This window comes from Arachis hypogaea, chromosome 17 (assembly GCF_003086295.3).
Source record: "Arachis hypogaea cultivar Tifrunner chromosome 17, arahy.Tifrunner.gnm2.J5K5, whole genome shotgun sequence".
In the NCBI taxonomy this organism is placed as follows: Eukaryota; Viridiplantae; Streptophyta; class Magnoliopsida; order Fabales; family Fabaceae; genus Arachis; species Arachis hypogaea.
Window position 1 is genome coordinate 111,695,863 of NC_092052.1, and position 26,299 is coordinate 111,722,161.

A 26,299-nucleotide genomic window follows, 5' to 3' on the forward strand; every position below is an offset into this window, starting at 1 on the left:
TTTTTTTTTTGGTTAAAAATAGTGAGATTCTCCAAATCTCATACTAAGAATAGCTAAAATGTATATAGTTATTAAAAAAGTTTAACCTAAATATGTACTCAGAGATATGACGTTCGGTATGAATGTTAAAACCTTAAGGATTGTTTAGACAATTTTCTTTTTGGATTTGCATCCCGTGTTTTCCGTTCCTTTAATTTCATAGGTTTATTATTATTATTTGTCCTATTTGATCACCACCACCACATTAGTTTAAGTGTCTATGCACTATTTATTACAAACAGAGTAAACAAAAATATTTATCTTTAATTTGATACATCCAGCCTATATATACACTTTGAACTGCGCTGCTTTAGCTGATGATGAATTTCCAAAGCTAACGCTTTTGCTTTTGCTATTCAATCTGGCTGCTCAAATAATGGCCAGGATAATATATATATATAGGTGTGTCTTTGGTGGTCACATTGTTCAGGTGATTAAGCTGCGGTGATTAAGCTGCGAAGATTGTTAACAACTGACACGTGAAACGTTGATAGTGTTTTATCGATTTTTAGCAAATTGAAATGGTTCATATCTAATTATCTGAGAACGAAACTTATTCCTCTTATGAGTAACAGTTTTTAAAAGTGTAACAAAGTCTCTTTCGATTGAATTAAAACAAATAAAAAAAATTAAAAGAAAAGTAAAGCAAACTTGAAAGTAATAAAATGATTGAAATTAAAATGAGTAACATTGAATTTAAATAAAACAATAATCTGTTTTCGATGGGATCAAATGACTTTGAAATAAAAAATAAAGTACTGAATCTTAAAGAAAACGAAAAAAGTAAATGTACTTTAAAGATAATTTTGCAATTAAAATAAAGATCATAAGAAATTTAAAAGAAATTTAAAAGACATGAAAGAAACTCTACAGAAAAGAAAGCTCTTAACAGACTCGAGAATTCGCTGGAGATATGAGTGTGCGAGAGTATTTTCTGATTCGAGATTCCAACCCTCATTTTTTCGATCTTACACCTATTTATAGAAGTCTTCAACCAATCATATTCAAATGTAACTCACACGTGCATTAATTTTTGAGTAACCGTTCCTGCTCTTTTGTACAATATTGGTAACTGCCAACAATCAACTCCACATGTTCTTCTTCTTCGATCAGGTTTACTGATGATCGAATTTTTGCTAGTAAAGAATTCACAATAAATTCCCGTTGCAAGTATAGTTTCTAAACCAACAAGAATCCTTTCATACAAAAAATTGTTTGTCACTAAAGCAAACCCAATAAAAATAAACCAAAGTATTTAAACCTCGGGTCGTCTCTCAAGAAATTGCAGGGAAGTGTTCTTGTTATTGGTTATAAATTTTCTGAGAAATTTTTGAATGAGGAATGGAAAAATAAATGATTATAAATTAAAGCAATGAAAATTAACAAGAGGTTTTACGTAATTAAAATAAAAAGTCTTGGTTAGAAGAAGATTAGTCGGAAGTTCTATCATTGTTGAATTTCCCAAGACTAATAGTAATAGGTCGTTGTTTCTACTTAGTTAACCTTTACTGAATAAAGGAAAGTCAAGTAGTTGAGCCAACTTCTATTCACAAGTCCTAATCCTCTCCTTTGGGAAGGATTAGCGTTAGTGACTAGAGAGCCCAGCCAACAATTCCCAATTACAAATTAACTCTTGAGTCTTCCAACTCAAGGGTCTCCAAATATTAATCAATTCGAAAGCCAAGTTGGAAGTCTACTCCATTGACATGGATGCCAATTTTGCATACATGTAAAGGGAGTAGAAAGAAGACATGATAATTGGACTCAATTGAAAATAATCAAGAAATAATGAAATTAAATAGAAAAGTATCTTTGCATTAATTAATTCCAAAATCGAAGGTATCCATATAACTCTAAACAAAGTAAATGGGGAATAAAAAGAGTAAAGAAATAGGAAACAAACTAGAATGATAACGACTTCAACGGAGATAGTAACCCTTTTCAATATCCAACTCAAAAGTATAAAACTAGGAATCCTAAAACGTAGAGAGGGGAGAGAGCCTCTCTCTCTCTAGAAAACTACATCTAAAACCTAAATTATGAATAATGAGAAGTTGTGTGAATGAATTAATGTGATTCTCCCACTCTGCAGCCTCTAACCTGTATTTTTCGGGCTTGGAACTGGGCCAAAAGGAGCCTAGAAATCGCCCCCAGCATTTTCTGATACGTCCAGCACGTGGCTCTGTCACGCGTACGCGTACGCGTCGCTTGTCTGCCGCACTATCCACGCGTACGCGTCGCCTAACAGCAAGACAACTATGGCAAATTGTATATCATTGTGAAGCCCCATATGTTAGCTTTTCAACGCAACTGGAATTGCCTCATTCGGACCTCTGTAGCTCAAGTTATGTCTGATTTAGTACGAAGAGGTCAGGCTTGACAGCTTTGCGATTCCTTCAATTTCTTGTATTCCTTCCACTTTTGCATGCTTCCTTTCCATCCTCTAAGCCATTCATGCCCTATAAATCCTGAAATCACTTAACACACATATCACGGCATCGAATTATAATAAGAGAGAATTAAAATTAGTAATTTAAGGCCAAAGAAGCATGTTTTCAATCATAGCACAAAATTAGGAAGGGAAATATAAAACATACGAATTATATGAATAAGTGTGAGTTTAGTGGATAAAATCCACTCAATTAAGTACAAAATATACCATAAAATAGTGGTGCATAAAATCTCCCCACACTTAAACATTAGCATATCTTCATGCTAAGCTCAGGAGAAGCTACAAAGCAGTGAAGAGGGAATGGTATAAATTATGAAATGCAACCTATTTATATGAGTGCAACTAAATGCTAAGATGTTTCTATCTACATGGTTAAAGGTAAACAAGTTCTTCAAGACAAAAATAAATCAGATTCCACTCGTTCAAATCATACAGTAAAAGACAAGTAAACTTGTAAGAAGACAGCTCATGAAAGCAGGGAACACAGAATCAAGCGTTGAACCCTCACTGGTAGTGTATATGCACTCTAATCGCTCAAGTGTCTAGGGTTAATCACTATACTCTTCTCTAGTCATGATTTCTAAAACTTTGTTCTTCATCTAACCAATCAACAAATATTTAGTGTATAAATGCAAACATCATGAGGTCTTGTCAAGGTTGTAATGGGGCTAAGATAAGGGTGAGGATACATGTATGGCCAATGGGGCTAAGATAAGGGTGAGGATACATGTATGGCCAAGTGAGCTATAATATGAATCTTTGACCAGCCTAAGTTCTCACCTAACATACATACATACATACTCTATAAAATTCTAAGATCATGCCTAGCTACCCATAATTTCCACTTTTGCATCACATACTCATGTATCAAATTTTTCTTTAATTTCACCACATATGCATTGATCTTTTATTAAACTTAACATTGAGGTAATTTTTGTCCCCTGTTTATTTATTTATTTATATTGTAATATTTATTTTATGAACATGAAAGCAAACATGACACATCAATGCATATGGTTTTTTTTTTCTGATCTCACATGAGTATGCACCCAAATTTCCAATACTTTTGTCAACACAATTTTATCAACCCAAGTTCCCACAATTTCTCACACTTAATTGACACACAATCTCTATCTTAAGCTAACCAAAGATTCAATTGGGGTAATTAATTATTTTTCTGCTTAAGGTTAGTAATGTGATAAAATACAGAACAAATGGGGATAAAAAGGCTCAAAGTGGCAAACAAAGGTAATTGAAATGGTAGGCTATTTGGGATAAGTGAGCTAATAACAAATGATGGCCTCAATCATATGCATACATACGAATACACTAAACAATGGACATATAGAATGGAACAAACTATAGATTACATAGAGAAGAAAACACACAAGAATAAAAATTCATGATTAAAAAATGCAACCATGTAATTAAGCTCAAGTCTCACAGGTGGTGTGTTCTTAGCTATAATTCATGTTCCAAATTACAATCTTCAAAAAGGTCTTCAAAAAAGAACTTATCACTCCAACCAAGTAGTGGTAGAAGAACATGCACAAAATCAAATAAACATGCAATCAAACATGCAAATGTAATAACTAATAAATTAAACATTGGTGTTGAAATAGGAAATAACTAACCCACGAAAGTCGGTATCGACCTCCCCACACTTAAAGATTGCACCGTCCTCGGTGCATGCTAAGACGTGCAAGTGGACGGGCTGCTACAACTGACGTTTTTCTCCAAAGAATGTGCAGATGGACTTGTATATCACCCCATTGAGAAGCTTCTCCTTTCCCTTCTCGGTGGCCATCCTGAAAGAAGAGGAAAAAGAAGAAAAGTAACCTAGAAATAACGATAAGAAAATAAATAAAGTATGGGTGGGTTAATGCCAAATAATAAGGGTCTCAGTTACATGGTAGCTACAACATGAAAGTGAGAAAACAGTAGAAGCAAATGGCATATCAATAGTGCAAAAATTGCAACATTGGGGGAAAGAGTGTGGGTAATGCAAGATAGTATAAGTGCGTATCAATGCAAATGGAATGCAAGTATCATAAAAGATTAGCATTGACTTATAATTAATAATACCCAACAATTTAAAACAAGTCACGAAGCACCAAAAGAATGCGAGAGATATTCAACAGTTGAGCAAGAAAATTCAACACCGAAGAAAAAGTATCAAATTTAGAAAAGAATATAAAAACATGCACAAAATTAAAATACAATGAGTGGAAGTATGCAAATGCAATAAGCAAAATAGAATGAAAGAGAATAAGGATGAGAAGTTAAAGGAATGAAGAAGAAGAAAGTAAGAAAGGAGGAGGAAAGAAGGAGAAAGGAGAGAAGAAGGAAGTAAGAAATGAAAAACAGGGCGCGACGCGCGCGCGTGCATCACTTATGCACGTGAAAACTGCCTTAGCCATGCGACGCGTACGCGTCGCCCACGCGTACACATGGGTGGCCAAAAGTGCGCACTGACGCGTGAGCGTCGGTCACGCGTACGCGTGACTACTCGCGCGACTCCAGCACAGTGGCAGTCCAACTCTTTGTTCAATTCGCTATTGACGCCGATTTTTTCATTCCATGCTTACGCGTCAGTGGCACTTACGCGTGGATAGGTAAAAACTCATGGGACGCGTACGCGTGTAGCACACGTACGCGTGGATCTGGCTACGCGCCTAGCACCCCTCTCGCGTCGTTCCAGCGTAACTCTCTGTTTAATTTTAATGGTTGTGCATACCCCATATGATGCGTGCGTGTCACTGACGCTTACGTGTCGTACACCCTTTTTTTATGCAGAATGCAGGTGATGATGCAGAAATTATGAATGAACACTGATAAAAATAAAATAAAATAAAACTAAGAATAAAAATGAAAGATCATACTATGGTGGGTTGTCTCCCACATAGCACTTTTAGTTAAAGTCCTTAAGTTGGACATTTTGTGAGCTCCTTGTCATGGTGGCTTATGCTTGAACTCATCTCTGAACATCCACCAATGCTTGGACTTCCAATAAGCTCCGTTTTTCAAAATTAATAGCTCTAAGCTTTGATGGAATTCTTCACAAGCTAAGGGCTCCCAAATTTGATCCTCATGTATTTCCGGATTCCAAATCTTGTTTCTACACCCGTCTTCAAGTTGATCATCATTGTTCCAATCGGGTGGCAAGCAATCTGAATTCTCACTGAGACATCCAAAGAACTTTCTAGACCCATTCAATCGAGCTCTATACTAATCCTTGCACTTCAACTTGGAGCATACAACCATATTGAACCTTGCATGACAACTCCAACCACTAACTATCTTCCTCTTACTCTTAACGCCACAAAGAGCTCTAAGTTGACCATCTGTCTCAAGTGAACCATATTCAAGTGGAATGAGAAAGATAAGGGATATGAATTTTACCCACTTAAATGTTGTGAAGGATGATGGTGACTTAGGTGGAGAGGTCTCCAACAACTTTGGCAAGGTGATTTCAAGCTCCACTCTCTTGTGCTCTTCTTTGACAACTTCTACCTCTTTGCAAGCTTCTTCAATTTTAACCTCTTCCTCTTGGTAGCTTTCTTCCAATTCAATCTCTTCTTTATTGCCTACCAAGGGCATGCATGGGAGGTTGTGCTTCTTCTTCTTTAATCTCCATGTCTAGTCCAATGGGAGAGGATTCAATTGTAGATAAGGATTCAACAATGATTGAATCCATCTCTTGATCAACCTCTTCAAAGTCTTCAACCATGATATGCCTTGGAGGTTGTACACCCTCCTCAACATCAATTTCAAATGTCTTGGAAGGAGGCTCTATGACTTGACTTTCCTATGGAGGTTCTGCATCTCCTAAGTCTTCAACCACTTCCTCTTCTTTTATAATTTTGGCTTTCTCCACTTGCTCTAGTACAAAATCGAACTCCTTCTTGATGTCGTCCTTCACTAATTCTTCAACTACTCATTCATCTTCAAGGGTCTCTACTACCTCCACCTTTTGGGCCTCTTCTTGCTTCTTTTGAAGTATAAATGCATGAATCCGATCCATTAAGTCCCCTAGACGATCCCTTCTCTCTTGTTCCATGTCAATAGCATAATTGGGATCATGTTGCTCTTGGATTGATGGATATGGATATTCTTCCATAGAGGGTGGTGGTGTACTAGAGTTTGAAGGTTGAGTATTCGAGGTAGAAGATTGATCCATGCGGGATATAAGAGCTTGGAGAGTAGAGGTTAGACCAGTGAAAGCAGAGGTAAGTGTGGTTTAAAGCTCTATTTGCCCTTGGCGAATAACACTAAGGGTGTTGTCATCCAGTGGAGGTTGGGGTGGATAGGAGGGTTCATTATTTTGGAGAAAGGGTTCATAATAGGAGGGTGGTTCATCTTGATAAGGATATAGAGATGGTTCATTTTGATAGGGATATTGAGGTGGTGGTTCTTAGGAGTAATTGGGTTGAAATTGTAGTGGTTCTATGTATGGTTCATTTGGCTCATAAGGTGGTTGGTATGGTGGATATGGGTTAGGGTCATATGGAGGTGAATGGTGGAAAGGGCTTGTGAGTATGGTGGTTCAAAATTATGTTGAGGAGGGGGTTCATAGGCATATGGTGGTGGTTGTTGATAATCAAAAGGGTGCTCACCATAGCCATTATCTTGGTATGCCTCTTGGAATGGCTCTTGGTCATAGTATGTTGGTGGAGGTTGTTGCCAAGAGGGTTGATCAAATCCTTGTGACTCCTCCTATCTTTGATTCTCCTATCCTCGATGCATATTCTCATTGTAGCCTCCATTCCCTACAACATAATTTGAACTAAACTCATAGCCAAAGGGATGAGAATTCATAGTAGCAAGTAAAAGCAAAAACTAATAAGAATTAATGAAAATAAACTCCTAAAACTAGAAACACTAACAAAGAAATAAAAAATCAAAATTATTCACAATAACTAATAATAAGGCACACGTTTGCAATTTCCCGGCAACGGCGCCATTTTGATGATCGGATTTTCGCTAATAAAGAATTCACAATAAATTTCCGTTGCAAGTATAGTTTCTAAACCAAAAAGAATCCTTTCATACAAAAAATTGTTTGTCACTAAAGCAAACCCAATAAAAATAAACCGAAGTATTTAAACTTTGGGTCGTCTCTCAAGGAATTGCAGGGAAGTGTTCTTGTTATTGGTTATGAATTTTCTGAGAAATTTTTGAATGAGGAATGGAAAAATAAATGATTATAAATTAAATCAATGAAAATTAACAAGAGGTTTTATGTAATTAAAATAAAAAGCCTTAGCTAGGAGAAGATTAGTTGAAAGTTCTATCCTTGTTGAATTTCCCAAGACTAATAGTAATAGGTCATTGTTTCTACTTAGTTATCCTTTACTGAATAAAGGAAAGTCAAGTAGTTGAGCCAACTTCTATTCACAAGTCTTAATCGTCTCCCTTGAGAAGGATTAGCGTTAGTGACTAGAGAGCCAGCCAACAATTCCCAATTACAAATTAACTCTTGAGTTTTCCAACTCAAGGGTCTCCAAATATTAATCAATTCCAAAGCCAAGTTGGAAGCCTACTCTATTGACATGGATGCCAATTTTGCATACATGTAAAGGGAGTAGAAAGAAGACATGATAATTGGACTCAATTGAAAATAATCAAGAAATAATGAAATTAAATAGAAAAGTATCTTTGCATTAATTAATTCCAAAATCGAAGGTATCCATATAACTCTAAATAAAGTAAATGGGGAATAAAAAGAGTAAAGGAATAGGAAACAAACTAGAATGATAAAGACTTCAACAGAGGTAGTAACTCTTTTCAATATCCAACTCAAAAGCATAAAACTAGGAATCCTAAGACCTAGAGAGAGGAGAGAGCCTCTCTCTCTAGAAAACTATATCTAAAACCTAAATTATGAATAATGAGAAGTTGTATGAATGAATTAATGTGATTCCCCACTCTGCAGCCTCTAATCTGTATTTTTAGGGCTTGGAATTGGGCCAAAAGGAGCCCAGAAATTGCCTCCAGCATTTTCTGATACGTCCAGCACGTGGCTCTGTCACGCGTACGTGTACGTCACGCGTACGCATCGCTTGTCTGCCGCACTATCCACGCGTACGAGTCATGCGCGCGTATGCATCATCTAACAGCAAGGAAACCATGGTGAATTGTATATCGTTGTAAAGCCCCAGATGTTAGCTTTCCAACGCAACTGAAACCGCCTCATTTGGACCTTTGTAGCTCAAGTTATGTCTGATTTAGTACGAAGAGGTCAGGCTTGACAGCTTTGCGATTCCTTCAATTTCTTGTATTCCTTCCACTTTTGCATGCTTCCTTTCCATCCTCTAAGCCATTCCTACCCTATAAATCCTGAAATCACTTAACACACATATCACGGCATCGAATGGTAATAAGAGAGAATTAAAATTAGTAATTTAAGGCCAAAGAATCATGTTTTCAATCACAGCACAAAATTAGGAAGGAAAATGTAAAACATACAAATTATATGAATAAGTGTGAGTTTAGTGGATAAAATCCACTCAATTAAGTACAAAATATACCACGAAATAGTGATGCATCATTTACCGAATGACTTCTACCTCTTTTTCTCGAAGAATCCTTCTCGATAAGGATTACATCTCTCGAAAGAATATTTATTGTGCCTCGATCTTGATGTCTTCGAAATTATATATTTTTCGACTAACAAATTACCCCTTTAAGATTGATGCGTCTATCAAGCTATTAGTTTAAACGCTCAATCCTAATTTTCTTCAAAACTCCACATTTTCGCTTCCTTTAAAAAAAATAATGTCCATGATGGTCCGTTTTCCCACAAACGGCTATCTTCTCTTTCCTTTAATTGTGGTTTCTCAAAGAAGTCTATTCCTTTTCAAAATTTGAAATTTTTTTAAAGCTCTCTTTATAAACCTTTCATCTCCATAGCTCATTTTTCTTTTCCAATTCGTCTTCTTTCAAACAGCTACCCTAGTCTTTTCCTTAGATCTCTTGTACACCTTTCTTTATTCTATACCAAATCAACACTCATTTCTTTTCCTTCTCGACATCAATGGCTTCTTCTAAAACTTTAGAGACTTCAACAACTCAAGACAAAGGAAAATAAGTTATGACTGAATCTCATGACCAGTCTGACCTGAGAATACTATCTCGATTCAATGACACTGTCATTGAGGATCCTGAGAATATTACGAGTGACAAGAAGATCCTTGTCCCTTTTACTGTCGAAGACAATACTTACTATTTCGTCGGCCCTTTACAGAACTATGAATAAACCAAGAAAATGCCCATTTCTTCCCAAGTGTCGAAGGGGAAGATTTTCTTATCAAACAAAGTCTTTTCATAGCACCCTTCATTGACAGTAAAAAATCTTTCAGAAATAATCCCAAAATTACCTTTAAAACTGTCGATTTCCTCACTTGGTACCAACGACTGGAACCAGTAAAAGGCGAAGCTTGGAGAATACAAGGTACTCACGAACTCCTTCGTCATTATCATTTCACACCAACTACCCATCATTGGATGATCGGCGCTGTGCTCTGTTTTTAGAACAAAACCACAAACAATTTTCATCTCCCATGTGGAACGATTGGCCCACACTTTCGATGTGAATTTTTTGATCTTTATTCGATTGGCCCACCAATCACATTTTCATATGATGGCCTACCATGTTGAATGCTATCGTCTTCTGCTCGAGGAACATCTTGATGCAAAAACTATTTATTCACTAGCTGCCTTACTTCACGAAGGGCATAAACTCAATCTGGAAAAATTACTCTTAGGGAATCTATATGATAAATTGGGGCAACTAATTGACAGTCTCCGAAAAAAGTCTTCAATCAACGCTAGGGTCCCCTTTGGCTTTTACAACTCTGGTTGAATGCTATTTTTGAAAAATACATGAAAAAGGGAGGGATCACAACTTCAAACAAATAACACATTGAAGGTGTTCGATTAATTACTCTTTAACCAAATTTCCAAAATGCCAACCCAACTGAAGAACTCTTTTGGGAAGCATTCTCAAAATTCAATTCATGCAAAAGTTTTTGAAATGAGGAATTAATGCTTGCCCTTTTCATGAATCGAAGGTGTGGTCCGTCCTGGTTCCAACGACTTCTTTTTTTCCGCTATTGATGATGATAACCCGTTGAACAACACTATTTGGGCAAACTTTCTTGCTGTTTAGGTTTTCCAACGGGAATCCCTCAATACAAGAAAGAACAATTCAAAATTATCCTCCATGCCCCCTATTATTTTGCAAGATAAATGGGTTTTTCACAGGCTCTTCCAGCAATTCCAATTCCAATGAGTCATCAAAGACTTTTTCTCCGTTTCCACATCTCAAACCTAGTAGATTTGCCCAGGTAGGGCTGGAAATATATACCCTACCCGCGAGTACCCAATCCAAACCAACTCGTTTGGGTAGGGTTGTCTACCCTACCTGCGGCGGATAGGGTAGGGTAGGGTAGGGTACGAATTTGCCTGCGGGTAGGGTAGGGTACGGGTTTAGGGTATACCCTACCCTATCCTAGCCACATCCCTAATATATTATATAATATTTATATAAAAGTTATGTATATAGTAAAGAAAGTGAGTAATGAACTCACAATCTTTCTTTTATAAAAATTTGAAATAACCACTAAGCTAGTTGATGCTCATATTTTTGTAATTTTATGTTAGATTTCTTTAAGATTTTATTGTTTTTAATTTTAATTTTAATTTGAACTCGGTTTTTTATTTTCTATTTTATTAATATGTATAAAATTTAAAATGGTTGGGGTTTAGAACTTTAGGGTGCGGGTAGGGTTAGGGTTGAGAATCTCTCAACCCGCGGGTAAGATAGTGTAGAGTTTTAAGAAAGTTTTCAACCCGCGGGTAGGGTTAGGGTAGAGTCCAAACCCTACCCTACCCTACCCATTGCCAGCCCTATGCCCAGGTATAATTATTTATTAATTTAGCTTTGGGTCTCATCGATTTCCATTTTATTTCACTTATGACTATTTTTATCAAGACAAAGGCTGGAAGGACCATTCATAAATCAATCCAGAAAAGTAAGAAGATCATCATTTGAGCTCATCCACTTCAAGTGGCAAAATGATCTCTCATTATATGCCTAAAGCCCAAAAACCTCCATCACCTGTTCAGCCGATAACCACCATTGTTACACTAATCCAAGTTATCGACCCATCAGTCGTTGAAGAACAAAGTCTAATAGACTCGAACAAAGAAAAATCTCCTTCACCTCAAGGTGTAAATAATTCTACCTTTTCTTCTCCGATTGATGTCAATCTTATCATCAATTCCCCTCTTTCACAAACTATTTACTCACTTGTTCAAGATACCAAAAAGACAATGCCTTCTCCTCAAGCTATTCCATAATCCCAGAATCCTCCAGATCCAACTAACCAATTTGGACCATCTTCTCAAAGTCCTAAACTTACAGAGGAGCCTACAGCCACTATCTCTACCCTCTTGATGCTGATTTGGATGAACTTCTGGTTGTGATGTCTAGGATTACTCACAAAGGGAAAGTACCAACCTCAACTCCGATTATGGAGGAATTGCCGAAATAAAATCTTCCAAAGGATCTCACTTCAGAGACTCTCAAACAATTAACTTTCCTTCTTAGACTATTAACTCACACTGCCGATGAGTGGGTTAAATAAAAGGATTTGAATATCATTTTATCTGACACTTTGATTTCTTCCCTTGAATTCCAGGTTCCACCTCAGTTTTCTGCAATAGTGAAGAGATTCGAAAGGGTTTCTAATAACCTCTTTGTAACACCCTAATTAGCCTAAGCTTTACCTCGCGTCGTAAAGCAAAGGTTAACCAGAGATTATGACAGTTCTAATATATATATATATATATATATATATATATATATAGAGAGAGAGAGAGAGAGAGAGAGAGAGAGAGAAAGAATAGTGTAATCTAGAAGCCCGATGAAGAATATAGCTCAAAAACAGGATTTGAAAAGCACAAAACGTACTAACGAAGCTACTAACTTAAGGCTCAAGATATAGATAAGATATATCAAAATATAATAGTATAATATCATAAGAATCTAGCCATGGCTCGCGAAGTTTAAGCCGACTAGCCATGTACAGACCAAAATGAACCAGACAGTAAAAACATCTTATACAATTTTGTTCTCTCAAATACAAGCCTCTAGGCAAAACAAAATACAAAAGTGAGAGACATATACAAAATAAATCAAAAGACTCAAAAAGATATCTGGATCCTCCGCTTCTATCACCAACCAGACAACTCACCGAGGTGGGTTGCGACCTGCATCTGAAAATATAATAGAAATATGGTATGAGAACTGGAGGTTCTCAGTATGGTAACAGTGCCCAGTGATGTAGGATATAAGACCCCGGGACGCCAAAGGTAATTTTAAGCTCCATATCCATCACAAGAGTTCAAACTTAAAGCATTCTAAAACAAATAAGCATAATTGTATGAAACCTTAACATAACTAAACAGGGTACTCTGTTTTAGGGGACTTCTAATCTAACCAAACACCGCTGTCCCATAGCCTTCACCAACCTATCCTCCATGCAATTCCATCGCCACCGCCTTCCGAACCTCCTCAATCCCAGTAGAAAACACAGGTAATATACAATGCAAGCAAAACACAAGTAGAAGCATATAAGGCAAATAATTCAAATAGCAAATAGGCATGTTATACAAATAGGCAAGCCATTTCAAGTAGTCACAACATACAAACAGATAGAAAATGCATATGATGAATGCCTGCCCTATTGGCTGTGATATCACATTGTCGGTTCAACTGCCAACCCGACACATCTCCTTGGAGATGTCGCCCTTCGGAATCCTCATGTGGGAACCCCCGAGATATAGTGCTTAGATAACTGTCCAGGTACCGGCACCTGCACGCTCTATTGATCCGAAGGGATGCAAACGGGATACTCTTGCCACAGACCTCACATCTCAACGCAAGTGGGACGAACCACCACCCTTACGCCACCGCTGCTACCTCGACAGGCGGAATCCTACCCCGTCCCTGCCATCAAAAAATCTCAGTATAAAACAATAGTTCAGTGGTTTCAGAAAATATTTTTTCGGTATAGCATGGATCCATTATTTCATTCAGAGTCCTCGACTCATCTCAACCACTAACAATTCAACATTTCCATTTCCGAAACCAATAGTTTGTCACTTTCTCAATTTACTTTTAATAATCATGAATTCATTACTCTTCCTTCTCTCTCAACCAAACCCATTCTCAGTACACCAGAAACCTAGGCCTTCGTTTTCTAAGTTTTTCCAAATAATATCATCTAAAACCCCTAAATTCTTTCCCAATGTTTTAAATGTCTAAAACAGGCCTAAGAGTCCTAAAATGGTGTTAGAGAAGCATACAACCTTGTTGGAAAGGTAGAATAGTTGAAAACAAAGAAAAATTTTAGAAACAGGGCGTGTGCGTCCGCACAGGGGTGTGCGTGCGCACACCCAGAAAGATTTTTAAAAGTGTGCGTACGCACAGGGGTGTGCATACGCACAGGTATGAAAATTCACAAGTCTATTCACTCGCACAAGCTGTGTTAGCGCCCCCAACAGACTGACCTTCCCAACGTGTGTGTGCGCACAGGTCTGTGCGTGCGCATAGGTTGCAATTCCTCCTTAGGTATGTGCGCGCACAAGCTTTGCTAGTGCTGCAAACAGAATGCCTTCCCCTGCCTGTGCATGCGCACAGGCTGAAAATTTTACAGAGTTGTGCGTGCGCACAAGGTTGTGCGTGCGCACATACCAAAAATCATAAAATTCTGCAACTTTGCAGAATTTCAGATTTTCAACACCAACTTTAAATTATCATAACTTCCTCTACAAAATTCTAAATTTTACAAACTTTATATCGATTTAAAGGATTTTCAATGAACCTTAATTTTAAAAAAATTTAAACCAATTTTGAAAATCGAGGCAAAAGTTATGATCAGAGAAAGTTCACCAAAAATTTCTTTTTACCCAACATTCACATATACCCAAATTTACCAAATTCACAAGCCACATCCAACTAGATCAATACCAAACTTCCATTTACAGCACAATTTACCCTCTTGGGTTACAATTCACCATTTTCAACCATCAAACCTCCTATATATGACTCTAAAATCAATCATTCACCCACACATTCACCAATCATTACTTTCTCTTTATCAATTCTCATTTTCAACCTCATTCATGCTTTATATCAATATCCAACAATATGAAATCATTCAAAATCATCTAGCATTATATCTCAACATTATTATTTTTCAACATAGCAACATCAATTCAACATACAACATCAACCAACTATCATCAACAACCATATAAATCCAACCTATCCTATAGGTCACTAGCCTAAGTGTTCATGAATATTATATACTACATAGAGGAAACCGAAACCATACCTTGGTCGATTCCCAATATGAACCAAAACCCCAATAGCACAAATTAAGCTTTCCAACACAATCCGAGCCACCAATCAACTCCAACAAGCATCAACTCAACTCCAAAGACTTCCAAACTCACAATAATCAAGCTATGTACACACAAATTATAACTAATCAACCTAGGGTTTCATATATACACAAAACCACAAGAGATCAAGTAGGCTCACCTTACCCAATGATGATTGGGATAAAACCCAATAATAATCAAATGCTAGAGTGTACCCAAATAATCAAAATCACAAGAACTATTCATTCACCATAGCCAAAAACCGAATCTGTAATGGAAGGGAGAATTGGGCAAGAAACTGAAAATTCCTTACCATTTTGTTTAAATAAAATCGAAGAGCTCGACAAGAACTTCGTGTGGCAACTGACGGCACACGAATCGGAGCTCCGGAGAGTGAGATATGGCTCCAAGAAGAAGATGATGAATAGTGAATTTTTGGAACCCTACCTCTCTTCCCTCTTTTCACGTTACTGCTGCTGGTGTGGTATTTAAATGGCTGAAATGGCCACTTAAAGGGACTTATATAGTGTTGGACTTGGGCCGAACTTGGGCCCGGTCCAACCTATTAGCGTTTTTAGCTCGTTTGGCCTAATTTCGGGCCAAACCTTTAAAATTAGTGTCCGATTTTCAACTTTAATTATTTTTCTAAGTTTTTCTACTGTTTTTACTGCTCTTACACAATACTGGACAGATTTAAGCCAATACTACCGGTTAATTTACCGGTATGGATTTTTACGCAATTTTCCAAAAAAATTATATTTTCCAACTCAGAAAAATCTACTGAGTCCAAATATCATATTTATATTTTCTAATTAATATTCTAAAATTTTGGAACTATTCCGGGTAATTAAATTATTATTATTTTACGTTAATTAATCAGTTAATTAATTCGCGATTCTTACACTCTTCATTTTCCAAGATAAAATAAATGAAGCAAAAGAAAGAATGACCAAAATCAAAGTAGAATCTGCAGATGTTGATGCTGCCTACCAATTAACACAAAAACCATTCACAGAATTCGAGATCAATATTACTCATGTTGTCAATACTCGGGCTCATCTAGCAAAATGTAGGGAAGAACTCAAAAAAGAACTTGCCATAGTCTGAGAAGAGGAAGTTGCACTGGAAGAACCTTATGCTAACTGCTAAGGCACAAAAGAAGAAGCAAAATTTATTTTGCAGCCTTTGTGAGATGGAGGATAAACAAGTTGAGATCAAAAGGAAATACGACAGAGTGCAAGTTGAAGAGAATGATGAAGTCATGGTTTACTCTGCTCATAATGAAGAAAGAATTCGACTTCGCATCGAGCTCGAAGAATTATTAGCACCTTACTTTCCAAGAACTTGATGTATTTTTTATATAAAATTCCCTTTCTCTTGCACTCTGCTTTGAGACTTTAAACATTACTTTCCCAGTATCGATATCATTTTAGATATTTCCTATTTATTGACTTAACTTCATTACCCGAATCGATATCGTTAATACAATATGCATTTCGGGAGTACAAATCGATTATTTGAAAAGGACCTTCCCAATTATGAGACCATTTACCAAAAAATCTCGATTTTTTTACCATCGGTAATATCGCTTTTAAAATTAATTCTCCCATGTGAAAGCATTTCTCTTTCACACGTCGATTATAACTTCGAGCAATATTATTTTTCTGATGGATCATATTCTCGAGCGCCAAAATGCATTCATGATCTAAATCATTCAATTCATCATACATTGCATTCCAATAATCTTCAATCGGCAATTCATCTTGCCTCATCACCCTTAAGGTATGAAGGTTAATTTCTAAAGGTAATACTGCATCGTGGCCATAAACTAATTTATACGGAGACATATTCGTCGATCCTTTGGGTGAATTTCGATAAGCCCATAACACTTGACTTAAAGTCTCATGCCAAGTTTGAGATTTTTTACCAATCAGCTTTTTTTTTTATTAAATTGATCAAAATTTTGTTTGCTACTTCAACTTGACCATTTGCTTGTGCGTAATATGGGGTCGAAGTCACTATATTTATATTCCTTGATGCTGCAAAATTTTCAGTACGTTGACCAGTAAACATAGTCCCCTGATCGGTGCTCAATGTTTGAGGAATTTCGAATCGATGAATTATGTACTCTTCTATGAAATCGATAATTTCATTTTGACCAGCCTCTATCAAAGGAACAGCTTCAACCCATTTGGTGAAATAATCAATGGCTACTAAAATAAACTTATGGTTCTTAGACGAAGGCGGATGGATTATTCCAATCAAATCCAAAGCCCAATCTATAAATGGCTAAGGCTTAATAATCGAATGTAACTCAGAAGCTGGAATTTGTTGTATCACCCCATGCCGTTGACATTCCTGACATGCTTTTGCATAATCAATGCAATTTTTAATCATGGATGGCCAATACACTTGATCTCGTTGAAGCACCTATTTCATTTTTATTCTAGCTTGATGAGTGCCACATATACCCCTATGGATTTCTCCCAGAGCAATATCTTTTTCTAATTGGCCTAAACATCTCGAAAGACTTCGATCGATACCTTTTTTATATAACTCATCTCCCATCAACGCAAAATTCATTGCTTTTAACTTAATTTTCCGATCAACTCGAATACTAGGATTTCTCAAATATTTGACAATTGGTTTATTCCAGTCATCATCATCCCAATCATCTATAATTAAAACTTTCCTTTCTTCAATAGGCACTAGAATTTGTCGAACTTTTGCCAATTTCCCAAAGTTTCAAGAAGTATCTTGTATTTTGATGCAATTTGAGCCAATTCATTAGCAATCTCATTCCAAATCCTTGGAATATGAACCAAAGACACTTTTCAAAAAGACACCAACAACTCCCATGCTGTCGGCAAATATTTTTGTAATCTCTCATTATTACATTTAAACTCTTTTGATAACTGCTTTAATTTAAACAAAAATTTCGATGGGATACCTTCTGGTGAAATGATTAAAATTCCAACTCCAGCACCATCTTTATGCTTTAAACCATCAAAATACAACTTCCAACAATCAGAATCTACTTCAATAATATTTGTCCCCTGGTCATTAGGATTATCTGATCTGTCAACCAGAAAATCCGCAATGACCTGACCTTTAACGACCTTAGCGAGAACATATTGCAAATTGAGTTCCATTAAAGCTAACATCCATTTGCCCAATTGACCTCATAACATCGAAGAAGATAACATATATTTTATCAAATCCGTTTGAGCAACCACCTTAATAGTCTTTGCAACCATATAACACTTCAATTTCATACAAGCATAATAAAGAGACAAACACAATTTTTCAATAGGGGAATATCTCGACTCAATATCGGTCATCATTCTGCTCAAATAATAATTAGCCCTTTCATGACCTTCTTCATCATCTTGAGCTAACATACATCCTATAGTATTTATAGATGCTGCGATGTATAATTTTAATGGCTCATGAGGACGAACGGTTGCCATCACTGGCACTTTAGACAAATAACCTTTGATCAAATCAAATGCTTCTTGATGCTCTTCTGTCCATACATAATGTGACTCATCTTTAAGTTTAACTAAAGATTCAAAATACGTGTCTGACCAGAAAGATTCGATATAAATCATGGAAGGTAATTTACCTTCCCAAGGAAAGATTGTACTTCCTTCTTCGACGTTGGTAGAGGTAACTCCAAGATTGCCTTGGATTTATTTCGATCAATAGTAATCCCATTCTTTTGAACTACGAATCCCAAAAATTTTCTACAGACACTCCGAACGCACATTTTAAAGGATTCATCTTCAATCCCTTTTTACACATTGTATCGAATTCCTGTCGTAAATGATCAAAATGCTGGTCCGTCGAGTTTGACTTAACCATCACATCATCGATATTTTTCAATGAACTAACGGAAAATAGTATTCATAGCGCGTTGATATGTCACACCGGAATTTTTCAAACCAAAAGGCATTACTACCTATTCATAAGTGCCTAATGCCCCAAGGCATCGAGATACATCATCTTTAGCTATAAAGATTTGGTTATATCCTGAATAACCATCCACAAAAATAAAAATTTTATTGCTTGCTGCAAAATCGATCAGCATGTCTGCTATGGGCATAAAATACTCATCTTTTGGAGTAGCAATGTTAAATCCCGAAAATCAATACACATTCATAACTTTCCATTATTCCTCATTACTGGTACAATATTCGATACCCAATCAACATAACGAGCGGTCTGAATGAGCTTCGCTTTGATCAATCTTTCAATTTCTTCTTTAATTTTTAGATTGATCTTAGGTACAAAGCGTCGAGGCGCTTGCTTTACTGATCGGGAAATGGCTTCAAGGTAAATCAATGTTCTACTAAGGAGTGATCGAGTCCAGGCATCTCATGATAATCCCAAGCAAAGCAGTTTTTGTTTTTAAACATAAGTAGGTCTAACGAACATAAGTAGGTCTAACATCGTCACCAGATCCTATGTTAATTTCCTCAAGAGGATCTTGAGACTCGAAATCTCTTTCAACATTATCATCATTGATTGAATATTTTTCGAAACCGAAGGTTCCAAATCATAAATGCAATCAAAAGACAAATCTATTAACTCATTTGAGGATAAACAAACTTCATTATCAACCAAATAAACAGTCAAATCTCTTTTAGTACAACGATCATGAGGTATTTCAATAGAAGATTGATCAATAACATTATCCTTAGGAATGGGAAAAGCATCAGAACCTAAACTAAGCCCAAATTTGATTTGAGGAATCGAACTGGCACTAGGAATTGAAACAACTGAATTAAAACCCTTAGATGATTCAACTTCATCAGAAGAATCATTTCTAACACAAAGACAATTTTTTGCAGAATTAAAACTACTTAAATAAATTTCTAAATTATTCAAATAACCCGAAACATCTTAATTTTCAGCCATGATCAAAATGCATCAAGTTATCTATTTTCTCAAAACACTGCTCCCAACTAGTAAGAGGGAAATCGAGATTTGGTTGATGAAGCTTCACATTGAGCCCCTTTGAAGTCAGAAAACAGCCTTCACAATTGTAAGAGGTGAGTACCCTATCAACATTAAGAGGCTTTAGTTTCTCATTTTACACCCTGAAATCGACATATAACTGCTCTACGTATAAGCTTGAATTTGCTTTAATTATTTTAGATTTTCCTTCGTCATCCCAAAGAAGGACACTTTGATGCACTGTCAAAGGTACAGCTCCAATATCATGTATCCAATCTCGCCCCAGCAACATATTATAGCTAGCTTTTGAAGTCACTACCACAAAAATAGTATTTCGATGTGAGGACTCCAATTGCACTTAAAGCATCACTAGCCCTTTTGCGGGAGTCGATACACCCTATAATTAGTGATAGAAATATTAGTAGGGACCAAATTATCAATATGTTTCCCCACTTTTGTCAACATCCTTTCTGGCAACAAACTTATCGCTGCCCTCCATTGACCAGGACTTTGTTAATGTAAATACCACTCATATAAGCGGTAACATGCAGTGGTCGAAGATGAGATTTCTGCTTCTCTGTTGGCCTCTGAAAATACCCTAGCTTATCCTCTAGTCGAAAGAAAGCAAAAGCTTTCTCATTCTCCATATCATAATCTTCACTTGGGTTCCCTTCATATTCACCCAAATATTCAGTTGGTATAATCGAAATGGTGCTTACCATCTCTTCATCACCCTCTTCAAAATACTCTTCATCTAGATCGACGTCTTTTTCTTTGTTATCAATTAGGGCTACAGCAACAGTATTACCCTTTTCGAACTTTGTTGGTGATGGGATTCTCTTAGGAACCATTTTCCCATCAGACGGGAAAACTACCCGTGAATAAACAGTAAGGGTTGCCCCCTTGCCTTTATTATTCAATGGCTCTCTTTGTCTCATTTGATGTCCATTCCTCCCTCTTCGATTTTCTCTTGTTCATCCTTGAGGATATGGATAGTGGCCATGATGAAAACCTCGGTGACCCCTCTAAGGATTATGCCTGTATTGTGTATCTTTATTGCGAAACTCTTGACAATTCTGAATCCATTGCACTCCTAAAGCTTGAAATTGATTTACTGGAGGAGGAAAATTTCTTTGAGGAACACCAGAATTCTATCCCTCTTGCCTTTTTGGAGGTTATCTTTGCCTCACTTGCTCTTTCTTATGAGCTAACTCCTTTTTCATTCTTTCTTTTTCGAAAATGACTGCAGCAACAGCATCAAACACAACATTATATCGAGGACATAAGATACGTCTCGATCCTTTAACTTTTGCTGGATCAAAAATTCTAGCAATCGTTCACCAACACTAGAACACACTACTCGGACATTAGATTCGAAGTCTCCCAAAGCAGTATTGAACTCATAGGAAAAGCCAACCATATTAACCCTTAGAAAGGGCTCCAAAAAATTCGCGCCAACATCGAAGGGATCAGAATCAATCTTCATGTCCTTTTTTCCATCATCAAACTTCAACCTCCCTTCCATCATCGCTTCTTGAATCAAGTCCCTAAAACAAACATAATTATTAGTTGAATGGCTTGTTGCTTGATGAAACTTACAATAAGGTTCCTCTTTAAATCTTTTGTCGAAAGCAACGTTTTGCCTTCAGACAAAACTAACTATTTATCTTTAAGCAACACATCAAATATTTGATCAGATTTTGAAATATCAAAACTATATTTCTTTCCACTCTTATGTTTTTTTATCATTAGATCTACCAACATTCGCTATTTTCTTAAGAAAAGAGCATACATAAGGTGGTCCCTTCTTTAATTCAGCCAAATCAACTTCGGAAAATTCAAAATCGGATTCCTCACTCGAGGATTCCATTTCAACGTATGAAACCTTTTCCTTTCGAGAAAAAGCTCTACTTTTCAACCTTTTTTTATTTTTTAATTTCTCCATTATTTTCTGAAAAATCTCTACCTGACGAACCATTTCTGCTAAATGAGCCAGATCAGGCATATGAATATTAAGCAATTTTCGGCGCATATAAAAACCTAAGTCATAATGGCTATTTTAACTACTTCACTTTCAGGAAGAGATATGTAACATCGACTTCGAGCATTTTTAAAATGGTTATGAAGTCATCAATTGATTCTCCATCTCCACGTTTTAAAGCCACCAATTCGGTTATAGCCATGTTCAACTTTCCTCTAAAGAATTGGGCATGAAAAGCACTTTCCAATTGTGCCCATGTTCTAATCGAATTTGGCTTAAGATTAGAAAACCAGGTGAATGCATTCTTTGTTAAAGAAGAAGGAAAAACTTCATTTTTAAATTTTCATCATTCGCTAAGTTTCATAACTCGACCATATATCGAGCAATATGCTTAGTAGTCGATTCATCAACTTCTCCTGCAAACTATGTTACTATCTTGGAATTTTTTACTCCCCTAGGCATCTCTGTCGCTTGTACAGTAGCAGGAAAAGCAGAAATAAAATATGGTTGATTGAGAAAACCCACATTGAATCCGACCCTATTAAGCACATCTTCAACAATTCTAGTTACTTGATATCTTTCACCACACTGATTAATTCTCATTCAAGCGAATACATCATATGTATTTTGGTCTCGATGAACAATTTGAAGATTATCTCTTTCAAAATGCCTATCATTTCCCATATTTCTAAGCATCCCATCTTCTTGATTTATTTGCAATTTTGATCTCCCTCACCATAATCAACAATTCAAGCAATTCTCTCTACTTACCTAGCAAGACGCTCGAATTTTGTTTCATGATCAACCATTATAGGGTTCAGAATTGTAGTCATCTGTTAGGTCAATAAATTGACCAAATCAGGATGACTTTCATCAACATTTTGTTGAAAAGCAGCCATCGAACTAGAAGCATTCGATGTATAACCCAATTCAAAATCCCGAAAAAAAACTCAGAATACAATGGAGGCCCTGTGTTACCACCAAAACTTGATAAATTTCCAAATCTAACAGGAGGAGCATACACAGGTGGAGTATAACCTGGAGGAAGGCCATAAGGAGGACAACCAATAGTTACTGGCAGTTGCTTATAGCAATCCGTGGACGTAGATTTCGTCCACTATTCCCAACTGGGGGATTAGTCACTGTTACATTCTCCCCAATTGTACTATTTTTAGCACGCGATGATGTCTCCATCGGAATTGGTGCAACCACAGCAACATTATCATTTATTTGCAGATGATTCCACATTAGTGTTAGAAACTTCTTCTGCCATTTGAATAATCTTGCCACTTCTAAGTTGCATGCACTAGATCATTTAAAAACACTTTTTTGACACACTTAATTTTTAAAATTGTCCCACCGGGCGTGCCAATTTATTTTATCATTTTTTAGCAAATCAAAATGGTTCGATATCTAATGATCTGGGTGCGAAACCTACTCCTCTTATGAGTACCAATTTTCAAAAGTGCATCAAAGTGTCTTTCGACTAAATTAAAACAATAAAAGAAAATCTGAAAGAAAAGCAAAGCAAACTTGAAAGTAAAATGACTGAAATTAAAATGAGTAACATTGAATTTAAATATAGCAATAAACTACCTTCGATTGGATCGAAAGACTTTCAAATCAAAAACAAAATACTGAATCTTAAAGAACACGAAAAAAAATAAATGTGCTTGAAACATAAATTTTCAATTAAAATAAAGATTACAAGAAATTTAAAAGAAATGGAAGGAACCTTACAGAAAAGAAAGCTCTTAGCAGACTCAAGAATTCACTGGGGATATGAGTGTGTGAAAGTATTTTCTGATTCGAGATTCCAACCCTCATTTCTTCGATCTTACACCTATTTATAGAAGTCTTCGACCAATCAGATTCAAATGTAACTCCCACGTGCATTAATCTTTGAGTAACAGTTCTCGCTCTTTTGTACAACGTGGGTAACTGCCAACAATCTGCTCCACATGTTCTTCTTCTTCGGTCAGCTTTACCGATTGACTTCTACCTCTTTTCCTTGATGAATCCTTCTTGATAAGGATTACATTTCTCGAAAGAACATTTATTGTACCTCGACCTTGATGTCTTCGAAATTATATATTTTTTTGACTAACAAATAGAAAGTTGACCAACATTTTAATCTGCTAAAGAAAGGTAAATTTTCTAAAGGAAAAATATAGGGAATCAATTTTACTCTTTTAAAAATCATGAGTTTCAAATTTTAAACGTCTAAAACATGCGTCCTTCACCTTCTTCTCCTTTTACACTAGGTGTTTTCCTCGAAATGAAAGTATTCTTTGTCACCGTCATTACAACTTTGGTGCACCGGCCCTCCCAGGAACTCCTATAAACGTAGAAGTTGCTGCGTTTGTACTTCTCCAACCACATTTTGAATTCACTTCCCTTTCAATGATAAAATTCAAAAGAAAAAAAAAGTCGAAGTACAAGCATAACCGTGTGTGGTAGACGGCGTCGTTTTGTATCTCTTTTTTATGTGGTACGTGGTAATGGGCGTGGCTGTTGGTGGCGCGCTTCTGGTGATATATGGATGTTGATGGGAACTTAATTATAGTCGCTTTGTTTGTGAATTATCCTTCTTCTGAAGAGAATTTTGAGAGTATTAATATTCTTCCTTGTCAACATGATCATGATGTATGTTATCTTATATTTCACATTCTGGATGGTTTTTTTCTATTGGTTTAAATGGTTATTTCATTTGGTTTTGAAATTTTTTTTGGTCAGGTTTCGTATGTTTATTTATCAAGCATGTTGGATATCTCTCTTTGTTATATACTGAATATTTTCGATATGAATTTAGATATTTATTAGTTGTTACATTCAGGATGATTTTTTTGTCTTTTTCGGACGTTTCTTTTACAATATTTTTGTTGTTTTTTACCTTTTTTTGTATCTTTTGTTTAGTTTTGGATGTTTTTTTACTCATGTTTCATATACTTATGTAGCAAACATGTTGGATTTTCTTTTCATTATATTATGGATGTTTTCAATATGAATTTGGATAATTATTGGTTGTTATATTTCATAAGTTTGTTTTTATATTTCTCGGATGTTCTTTTTTGGTACATTTTGGATAGTTTTTCTAATGATTTTGGATACTTTTTTTATTAGGTTTTGGATGTTTCTTTTGTTAGTTTTTGAACATTCTTTTTTGTTAGATTTTGAATGTTTTTTTTTGAACAATTTATCTTGTTATGTTAGACTTTTATGATTTTTATACTAAATCTATTTTGCTTGATTAGTTTTTGCACTTTTCAATTGGTTTTATGATTGCTAAAGTGACACATGAGGCACTACAAGAAAAACGCTAAGTATCGTTGGAAAAACGAATAAAATCTAACGGTAATTTAATTACCGTAAAAAATAATTAGACAGTATAAACCTCGCCGGTAACTACTGTCGGATGTTGCGATGGATTATCGGCTCAAAAAATTAATTGGTTACCGACGTATTCTTCCGACGATATTGTTTGCACCAAAAAATGTTGTTTTATGCACTATTACCGTCAGATTATTTCTATGGTAATTTCGACGGTAATGTCACTTTTTTATTTTTTAAATTTGAAATAAATGGTCAATTTTAATTTTAAAATTAATTTTTTCACAAAATTGGTGAAAAATTTTATTTAAAATAAATAATATAATGTTCAAATAAGTTAAAAGTCAAGTACATTAAATAAATACAATGAAACAATAAAATAAAAAACTAATAATTACATATCCAGGTAGTCGTCGTCGTCGTTGTCGTCGGTCCCGTGGTCTTGAGTCATTGGCACAAAAGGCGGTGATGTCCGTATGCTACCAGCAGGACCGCTGCCACCTGCAGCAGGACCGCTACCACTAGCAGCGGTGTTGCCACCAACAAGATCGATGCCAGCGGCGCGCATCTGGCCTGATACACCTCCATCTGAGCCTAAATCTAGTAGAAAGGAATCAATTAGCAAAAACTCAGTAACAAAGTTAATCATAATCATTGAAGCTTAAAAACACTAACCAGGCAACCAAATCAACCTAAATCCACTGAACAGGAATCAATTTTCAAGAACTTTCAGCAACAACCATAATCATTGAAACAGAAAACACTAAACAGGCAACCAAATCAACCTAAATCTACTAGACAAGAATTAATTATTAGGAACTTTCAGCTATAAAGTTAATCATAATCATTGAAACTTAAAAACACTAACCAGACAACCAAATCAACCTAAATCCACTAAATATGAATTAATCTTCAGGAAATTTCAGCAACAACCATTGAAATAGGAAAACACTAAACAGACAACTAAATTAACCTAAATACACTAGACAGGAATCAATTATTAGAAAATTTCAGTAACAAAGTTAATCATAATCATTCAAACTTAAAAATACTAACCAGCATTCAAACCTAAATCCGCTAAATTA

General features: G+C 35.9%; 1 protein-coding gene across 1 annotated transcript; it reads right to left on the bottom strand.

The window, feature by feature from the left end:
• Positions 1–16,368: 16,368 nt before the first annotated feature.
• LOC140180684 (uncharacterized) lies at positions 16,369–18,096 on the bottom strand. Its single transcript, XM_072221960.1, has 3 exons — positions 17,895–18,096; positions 17,002–17,223; positions 16,369–16,754 (listed from the first exon to the last, which is right to left on the bottom strand). Exons 1-3 carry the CDS (start codon positions 18,094–18,096, stop codon positions 16,369–16,371), a joined length of 810 nt encoding a protein of 269 aa, XP_072078061.1.
• Between the last annotated feature and the right edge of the window lie 8,203 nt (positions 18,097–26,299).

Coding starts and splice junctions, on each gene's coding strand:
- LOC140180684 (XM_072221960.1), bottom strand. CDS start 18,096: ATGGAACTCAATTTGCAATATGTTCTCGCTAAGGTCGTTAAAGGTCAG. Junction 17,224..17,894: donor TTTAATCATTTCACCAGAAG/GTATCCCATCGA, acceptor AGCCATTTATAG/ATTGGGCTTTGGATTTGATT. Junction 16,755..17,001: donor GACTATGTTTACTGGTCAAC/GTACTGAAAATT, acceptor GCCACGATGCAG/TATTACCTTTAGAAATTAAC.